Source organism: Salvia splendens, chromosome 17 (genome assembly GCF_004379255.2).
Source record: "Salvia splendens isolate huo1 chromosome 17, SspV2, whole genome shotgun sequence".
NCBI classification, from domain to species: domain Eukaryota; kingdom Viridiplantae; phylum Streptophyta; class Magnoliopsida; order Lamiales; family Lamiaceae; genus Salvia; species Salvia splendens.
In genome coordinates, this window is record NC_056048.1 from 19,501,789 (window position 1) to 19,511,792 (window position 10,004).

General features: G+C 37.6%; 1 protein-coding gene across 1 annotated transcript; it reads right to left on the reverse strand.

Annotated features, from left to right (window-relative positions):
- Positions 1–2,604: 2,604 nt before the first annotated feature.
- Positions 2,605–9,522, reverse strand: LOC121775198 (non-lysosomal glucosylceramidase-like). The gene is made up of 18 exons (XM_042172231.1): positions 8,953–9,522; positions 8,128–8,238; positions 7,998–8,054; positions 7,828–7,904; positions 7,644–7,743; positions 7,481–7,551; positions 7,258–7,358; positions 7,058–7,161; positions 6,861–6,914; positions 6,714–6,769; positions 6,585–6,623; positions 5,945–6,086; positions 5,672–5,856; positions 5,348–5,415; positions 5,125–5,197; positions 4,893–4,954; positions 3,503–4,781; positions 2,605–3,105 (listed from the first exon to the last, which is right to left on the reverse strand). The coding sequence occupies exons 1-18, from the start codon at positions 9,031–9,033 to the stop codon at positions 2,844–2,846; spliced, it is 2,922 nt and encodes a 973-aa protein (XP_042028165.1). The 5' UTR covers positions 9,034–9,522; the 3' UTR covers positions 2,605–2,843.
- Between the last annotated feature and the right edge of the window lie 482 nt (positions 9,523–10,004).

The window sequence follows — 10,004 nt, forward strand, 5'->3', positions numbered from 1 at the left end:
TTTTTGCAATTCCTCGATCATGATGTCCAATCTCATGACAGTTTCCACATTTTCGACCTGGTTTCATTGATAACTTCATTGCTAACACCCTCTTCGATTTCTTCCTACTTCCACTTCCCTTTTGTACTGACAACATCAGGAGGATGAACTTCAATAAAGTTCGAAACTTGTGAGCCATAGAAGTTCGGAACTTGTGAGCCATATTAAAATCACTATAAGGCATACTGAATATACTTCAATTTATGCTCAATATACTTCACTATATGAACAATATGCTTCACTGAAATGAAAAAAAATAGTACACTATAAAGCATTCTCAATATACATCACTGTAAGCATATACTACGTTCACTACATGCTCAATATACTTCACTCAAATGAATAAAAACAGTACACTATAAGGCATGCTCAATATACTTCAATGTAAGCATATTGTAGTTCACTGAATGCTCAATATACTTCACTGAAATGAAAAAACAATACACTATAAGCATGCAAAAATATACATCACTGTAAACATATATTAGTTCACTAAATGTGCAATATACATCATTATATGCTCAATATTCTTCACTGAAATTAAAAAAAACAGTACATAAGGCATGCTCAATACACTTCACTGTAAGCATATTGTAGTTCATTAAATGCTCAATATACTTCACTGTGAGCATATAATAGTTCATTATATGCACAATATACTTCACTAAAATGAAAAACAGTAAACTAAACAATATTGTTTACTGAAATATCAAATATCAGTAAAAACATCATACACAATCTAATCATGCTGAGCAACAACACTTAATTGATAATAATTGATACTTACCTTTAGATTCAGTTTTTCCTTCCTCTCAAGATGAGGAGGAATCAGAATCGAAATAATCTTCCGACGAATGTATCGGAATTGAATCCACGTGATAAGGAATGCAGACGTCGCGATTTAACCGGGAAGCGACGTCGCAATCAAACGTGAATGAATTTGGACAGGAAGCTGAATTTTTTCCTGAAATCGCGCGACACAATTCACGTTGATTCAGTGAACAAATTTGGTTAAGATTGGAAGAAAACAACGCTTGAATTTGGAAGAAATCGGCGCTTGAATTCGGAAGAAATCTACGCTTGAATTTTGGAAGAAATCACACTTTGAATTTGGGAGAAATCACGTTGAGTTTGAGATATTGAATTCTATGTTGATATACTAATTCCAAAAATGCCCTTGGGCTATTATTTTTAACAAAAATCTGAAAATTTGTTTAACCTATAAGATTAAATTGGAATAACAAAATGTGTGGCCGAGATTTATTCTCTAGTTATACACTTAAAATTAGTTAGATTTGAGATGCATTTTCAGCCACTCATTCACAACATTTTCGAAATGTCAACTGCAAGTAGATTATGTCAACTCGGGGGTATTATCGTCAATAGCCTGCACATCAAATGTCAACAACTTATAGTTGACATTATATGCGTATAGTTGACATGAATTGTATATGTAGTTGACATTAATTGGTATATGTAGTTGATATGGATTGTACACATAGTTGACATGAATTGTATATGTAGTTGACAGGCTACCTCCCCCATCCTGGGTCCAGGCCAGTGAACGCCCAAGGGAAATTAATCCCCAAGATACGCCTCCCAGGGGTCGAACTCATGACCTCCAGGATGGACGCGGTATCCAGCCCCCTTTACCGCTAGGCCAAGGGGCTTGGATTATGTAGTTGAGATTATATGTGTGTAGTTGACAAATAAAAAATTAAAAAATTTAAATTTTTTAAATTTTTTTTGTCAACTATATATACAATTCATGTCAACTACACATATATAATGTCAACTACATGTACAATTCATGTCAACTACACATATAATGTCCACTACATATACTACTCTTGCCAATTATACACATATAATGTTAACTATAAGTTGTTGACATTTGATGTGCAGGCTATTGACATTTGATGTGCAGGCTATTGACGATAATACCTCCGAGTTGACATAAGCAGTTGACATTTCGAAAATGTTGTGGATGAGTGGCTGAAAATGCATCTCAATTTTCAATTAAGCTAAAAAATCTCAACCTAATAATATATATATATATATATATATATATATATATATATATATATAGGAAAATGATCAATACAATACTTGATCTCAATACAAAATCCAGACCAAATCCAGACCATGAGATTTGACAATCCAATGGTCAATAATTAAACAAAAACACGGAGGGTCACAATAGGGTTGTTTTATATAACAAACTAGTTTTAAACGCGCACCAAACACATCATTATAAAACAACGCAGAGTTCATTACAACTTTATTTGTAGTTCACTTCATTATCGGAAATTCAAAGATTTAAAAACAATGACATCATCTAGCATAATTTAAAAATCTGAAGTTCATTATAAGTGTGTTATTAGTTCATTATAATGAACTCGAGGTTGTCTTATAATGATTTTGTTCGGCGTTTAAGGTTTAAACTGATTTGGTATTGATGACGGTCCTTTCAGAATATAATGTATCTCTTATATCTTAAAAGGATCATTCAATACATTTCACAAGATATAATAAGTTGACATATTACCTTTACATTAGACATCATGGCAAAAAATAAACCTCTTAAAAAAAAGCAGATATTTAGTTCGTAAAGCTCTGAACTTACAACATTCTTTGCACAACAAATTTAACAGTAATGATTGCAAAAATTTGAACTACAATACAACTATACAATGATTAAAAGGAATGAGCTACAATAATGTAATACAAAATCTCTGTTAATAAACAGGAGACATTAACAGTTACATTAGAGACTACATACACGTCTAACGCCGGCCGGCTGGTCAGCACGAACAGTGGAATATGGCGTTGCCAAAGCACCACGGCTTCTTCACTCTCTTCGTGACACCACCCTTGTTGCAGAACGAATTTGCAGTATCAGAGAGTACATGCGATCTGTCCATCGCCACAACCATTGGGGCCTTTGGGACTGTCTTTGACGAGGACAGCGCCCACTGCATTGCCCATATGGCGAGCGGCCTCATGTATATGAGGGAACGGAAGTGCCCATCGGTTGTCCATCCTTCTGGCGTCTGGAAAGCGTACCTGCACAAGCAACGACCGGATTATTACCATCTTCTGGGGGGCGTTCAGTTGCCATAATTAATTGTGATTAAAGGCCGTGACTAATCTTATCTTTTGTTCGGTTGCATTTTTCTCAAAAGTTTGGCCCGCCTCCATAATGTCAAGATTAGATTGTACCTCATATTGTATGACTAATTTAATCCTGGACAAATTCTACTGTTACTTATCCCATATTGTATCTCATCATTATCTTGTCTAATGAACTGAACGCCACCATAGATACAGTCGATGATGCTTGCTTTGGGATTAATAAATCCTTAGGCAATTAATAGACAATAATTGGATGGATGCATTGTACATCCAATGTACACAAATAGGCAAAAGTGCCCAAAATATGTGGTGAGTTGGTGTGGCTTACCCGTATCCCTCATCCGACCAACCGGCGAGGAATATGCCTTCAGCGGTGGTGAAAGCCTGCTCCGTCATTCCGGCATGGATCATGGTAGCAGCCGCGGCATAAGTTACTCCTGTCCATACTTCTCGAGACTGCATGCAAGTTTCGTCTACCTTACCGTTTGGATGCATTCCGTTAACAGCCCCGATCCTGCCTCCTTGAACTTTCATGACGTTGAAATCGTGAATCTTCTGGAGCGCGCTTCGGATCTTGCAATCGTCGAAAAGATCGGGCAAACCTGACGCTGCTGTGTACCATTGCCCGGCGAGCTGATCGGCTTGGATGGATTTACTGTTACTGCTAGACCCACTGTCATAGTTGAAATACGACCCGTTCCATAGCTTCTCCTCGAATACGACTTTCGCCTTCATGAATTTGTTCTTACACTTCTCGGCAAAGGCATGGTCACCTAGTTGGACGGCCATGGTCGCGGCAGCTTGCAGCGCCGCAAGCCATAAGGAACCACAGTAAGCACTTATGCCGTGAACGGTCCATGCATCATATGTTTGATCTGGGAACCCGTCGTTCTCGATCATACCGTCATTGTCCCTATCAAATTGGTCCATGTAGTCTATTGCAGCGCAGACAGCAGGCCAGACATCTGCTCCAAACGAAAGATCCCCTGTCGCAGCAAAGTCTCGGTATACCTGAAGAACGAACTTCGGGTTCAGATCCTTCCACCTACTCGTGTCGTGTATGTTGTATGCATTCATCTCGTACCACGGATCGTGAGTTCCAAGATCGTGAGGAACTGCTCCTTTCACCTTACGGATTCCTTGATTCCCCTCCGCTAAAAACCTGACTTTCCGTCTATCCTCAAACAGCACGGCCTTTGCAAAATCCGACTGTATGCTGAGCTCAATCTTTGGAAACAGCTCGAGAAGCGCAAAAGACGCATAGAAGTGCACATCATACGTGCACCACATGATATACTCGACGCCTTCCAAATACAAAAACCTACCTACATCATCGTCGTTGATGGGCTTTTGCGACTTGATAGGGGATGTTTCGAGAGAGTTCTCTCCATCCCCACTCCCACAAGAGCTCGACTCTTCTTCATCTGAAGATCCTCTAAGAGCCGTATCTCCACCGCTGCTTGGATCAACATCTACAGAGGCATCAGAATCTTCATTTACAAGCCTAGCTGATTTGTGAACTATCGTTACATGTTTCCTTTTCGATTTTTTCTCATTCGTAATAACGGAATTGATACCAACTGAATCCTCCATCGGTAAGCCTGAGTCTGCATGATAAGTGCACAAGCTATTAAGGAAAGAAAGCGGAGAAGTTGATATGAGATATATACAAGTCGGAGTTGAAAGAATACGAAAGGCAGTTGAAGAAGTATACATACCAACCCAAACTGTTCCACCAGCAACTAGAAAATATAGCTCATTGAACAGAGTAAATTTGTACCTGCAAACAATGCACGACATTCAGTCGAAGACTAATCACAAGCCGGAAAGCGAGTACTAGGAAAGAGATAATGACCACATAGCAACAACTGACAAACATTTCTATAGGTGAAAGCTTAGTAAACACATCACCAAGAGGAGTAGCGTGTAAGAAGTTTAACCATTGCGTACCATTCTGGCAGTTTATCATCTTTAAGAATAGGGTTCTGCCATTTTTCAATCTCTTCTTCCCACAACATGTACTCTAAACAAGAATCAAACAAAACAGAAGGTGATTAATGCGATTGTGGAAACTACCCCTTTCTAACAACTTTGGATTGATTAGTGAAACGACAATAGAGGTAACAAAATTACTCGATTAGTGAAACGACAATAGAGGTAACAAAATACTCACTTGTTAGAGAGTCGTGGACCAGGTCCTTAGCGGCATATTTCGAAGTGCCATAGTATTTAGTATACCTCCTGAGCCCATTTCAACAAATGTAGAAAAAACAGGTAAGAATATGCCACAACATGATCAGATTTCTTGAAAACCATGTATTTGATCTCAATGGAAAAGTGTAAAGGTAAGCAGGATATAAAAGAGAATGCTGCCTCATAAACAGTAATATAGGAAAAGGGTGGTACTACAGCTATATAAACTTCAGACAACGAAGATAATAATCTTTACATGTAAGAAAGCACATGCGTAAATATCAGAAAAATCAACTGGAATTACCTATTGTAGGACTCCCCTTTGCAGAATTTAACTTTAGGAGATGACCAAGAAACAGCAAATGCAATTGTGCACTTCCCATGAGGCTCAACCCATGTAGAAGCAGAAACTGCAGCGCAATGGGTATCCCCAGGTGACGACGGCATGCTAGGTCCCTTGCTAAAATTCTCTTGATCAAAATGCCCATCCTAAGATTCAGACTAGTTAGCTTACAACACAAAAATCATGATGACGAATATGTGACAAATCAAAGCAGTATGTGACAAATCAGCATACCTGCACCATTTTGCCCCACATATCTTTTGCAGTTACGCAGCTTTCTCCATTCAGGCCAAAACAAGGCAAAACTGAGACACTTACATTCTGAGTTTCACAGGCAGCAATTGCATAAGTCACGGGAGGGTTATCTTTTGCCGTCCTGAAAGTGATAAATATTACGATCATAGATGTATTAGTTAGTATGCATTTAGTTAAAACTAAAAATCACGTGCACATAAATTCGATTAAATACTTGTATTGAATCAGTTGTGCCTAAGTCCAAAACTGAAGCAGAAAATAATCTGAAGACACCTTGTATGCAAAATCGAATCAAACACTCTTAGACTCATTAGAAGGCACCATTGCCATTTTTGAATGCACAGTTCCATAGTAAAGTTATTAATCATTAGAACTCTCACTCTCATACAACACTAAAAAGCTCAAAACCTACTCTCAAATAAACTTCCAGCGCACAATTTAACTTGATAACTCCCTTATTAACAGTTAACCATTGAGTTTCAAGAGAATAAATTGACCCTGTTTTAGATTAACATTCTAAATTTCTTGATTGGGGAAAAGAATCTGGAATTTTCACTCCAACATATAAGAATAAATGCCAACCAACCGTCACATTTAAGTAAAAAGTATGATGACTTGCTTGTGATGTAGCAGCACGCCTGACACCCCATCATCACCTCTACAAGAAAAGAGGAAAAACAAGCACAAATATCAAAACACAATCTAAAATTGAATGATTGAACAATAATACTCTATAAGTTAAACTTACATAAATGGCTCGTTGACATGATTTCCCGTTAGATGTGACGTGCCTCCAATAGAATTCTGCAATGAAGAGAAAGATGTTGATAAGTTGGAAATTGAACTCAAACTCAGCTGCAAAACTACAACAGCTATCAGCACATGAACAACTCACCGCCCAAGTAAAACACAAGCTGACTTTTGCCCTCTCCTTCCCGGTATTCACCAACTGTATAAGACACAAAAGCCAACATAAGAAATGGAATGATTCATACTCCTCATTGATGAGGCGGTTATAATTATATTGCTCAGTGCATGAGCAGAATGTTCGCTGATATAGAAGGATAAATTTCGAATGCAAAATTGACATACAGTGTACACAAACACAGATGTGGGAAGGCTACTCTCTCTATAGTTATGAGGTATGAATGGTGATATCTGCCTACAAGATATTTTCAACTCGGGGTCTGGTTCACCTGTTGGAACAAGAGGAAAGAATGAAACGCAACGTCTAATAGAAATGGCCAAAATTGTCACATCTACCAGCCAGAAAACAATTGATAGCAAGTTACCGTCATAAACTGTCCACGCCCTGGGGAATAGAGCATGATATGTAGAATGCTGACCATTTAAATTCCAACCCCAGGATGATATACCTTGATCACTTGGCTTTCTGTCAAAATTACAAAACGTTAATCATGGCCTCGATCATATCTCCAATTCGTTTCTACTTGAAATGATATTTCACTACCATACACAATTTAAATGTACTAATTACACTGTCACAGTCCTTACCCTAAGCCTTCATGCTGTCCAGGAGATAAAACCGATGAATACTTCTTCCCTCCATCACGAGATATGAAGATCTGCAGAGCTTAAGATATTAGGTTGTGATTAACAATAGAAAGAGACATGCGTTCATCAGAAGCAGGAACTGTATTGAGGAGAAAGTACTTACAGAGAATTGATTGGCCATCACCGGTGAAGTCTCGCATGTACCAGGAAGTATTTGAAATTGCCTAAATTCCCCCCTGAATCCTCTAGATATGCTGCCGCTTCTGAAGGGCATAGAGGAGGACCGGTTAAGTTTCCATGACATGGTCAGCGAGAAAGAGGAGTGCTAGAATATAAATACTGCTTACCCCATCCCACCAAGCGGCACTCCTTGTGAGGCAGAGGGTTTGCAATGTTCTCGAGTAAAAGGGTCTATGGGTGCTTTCTGTACAAGGAGAGCAAAAGCAAAGTAAGCTCGTTTATTGAAGTATGCTGAAAAGAGCAAGATGTTCAAAAGGATGGGTGATGAGAAACTTACTCTTCCATGTGATGCTTCTTCCCGTACGTAATGCCATAGTCGTATTCCTAGTCGAATCTACAATCGTGAACCAATTTGTCTATGATGAGTCAAGAACTGTGAACATGTTCTGAGAGATAGTGATGATTACCATTTGTATGGCTTCTCTAAATGTGATACTGAATTCTTTGAGAATACTGGCATGGCTATTTAATTTCCTTCTCAATGCGTGTTCGGGAGGGGCAGCACCATCAATATCCAACTATTGCAAATGAAAAATCGGATTACAAAAATGCTCGTATAAAGCTACTACGTGCTAAATGTATCAAAATGAAACATCATATAAATGAGATATCAGTCAAAATCTAATTGAAGCCTTTAGTCTGGTTTTGTCCTCAACAAGATTCAAGAAAACATGTAACAGTGGAAATTTCAAATATACAATAACCACAAACAAAAGAGACATGATATTAAGACTGGAAAGGACCCTAGTCAATATAGAGCTATAACATCAAAATCCTAATGTTAATATTAATTTATCAATTTTAATTTTCAACCCAATCAGCCATCTTAACCAATCCATATAGCAATGTTCCATGCTGCTATGTTTGAATAGAAGAGCATCAAAATATATCTGATTCTTATTCTTTGTGTATATGCACAAAAAATGAAGGCGTCTCCAAACAAATATGAAGAAGAGAAACACATAACTATTAGTTTATTTCTATACGTGTACAACAGGCAACAGCAAAACCAATACCAATGAAGACCAGTTGTTAGTCCCAATCCAACTAATTTCTTCTGCTTTTCAACCATGTCAAAAGGCCTAAATTGAAATACTACTATAAAGTCACTGATCAAAGTCTTAAATTTCTCCAGTAACTCATAAAACACGACAAAGTCATCAACCAATATGTTAAGTGCAGAATTCACATCACTAAATACCAAAATTCAGAGCCCAGCAAGAAATGCTTACCAACTGCAAAGTTGCTCGATTAATGTATTCTTGTGGCGGCCATGAATTCTTTCTATAATGAAACAGATTTCCACCAACCATTCTCACTTTCCCAACTCAATATGCAAGAATTCAAGATTGGATTTTTTTCAGATATATGATCAACCAAACAGAAAACTACCCTCAAAAGTCAGTTCATAAAAACAATTGGGGTCTGGGGAGAAGACGAAGAATCTTAGAAGACAGAAATCCTCCCAAAATCCAATCTTTAAGATAACCCACCTCCAATCTCGGGATTAGGATATGGAATTTTCTGGGAAAATAAAATTATATTTGAGAAGAAAAATAAAATGGAGCTGTGCTTAATTGCCAGGTGGTGATGACTACGTACAGTATCACCTCAAGCCTGCAAATCCGCTTCTCTCTCTCACACACAAATAGATGTATAATATGGTGAAAGGCTTCTGTAGACTATGGTTGAATGGGGAGAAGAGAGAGGAGGGAAATTGCAATGTTGACCAGTTTGTCGTTGCATCATATTGGATTGAAATTGTTGAAAAAGAAAAGGGATGCAATTTTTGATTTTGTGGTTTGGTTCACTTCTCGCTTTGGATGGCGCAGCCTAACCACGCCACCTCTCACTGTTCCCTTCATTTTCATTTCTATTTTCTTTCTAATAACAAAAAATAGAAGTCAAAATCATGTAATTTGACAATCATTCCAAAAATCGTTATATCCAATCCGTCAAAAGCCATAATTTATTTGACAACGATTGCATTGAAAGACAACTTGTAATCCTCGTATGTACTCTTTCTTTCATCGAATTTTATTTGTACATTGGATGTTGAGAATTTGATACTGTATATTGGAATTTCGATATTGAGAATTTGATTCCACAGAGCCTCATGATACTCTCTTCTTTTCATAAAAATAAACAATTTTTCGTTTTAATATGTTCTATACCGATTTCATTTTTCATGAGCCATAGACAAATTCTAATCTCACTGTATATGTTTTTTTAATGTTTCTTTCATTTTTAACTTTTAAATATGTGGGTTATTTCTTAATGGACT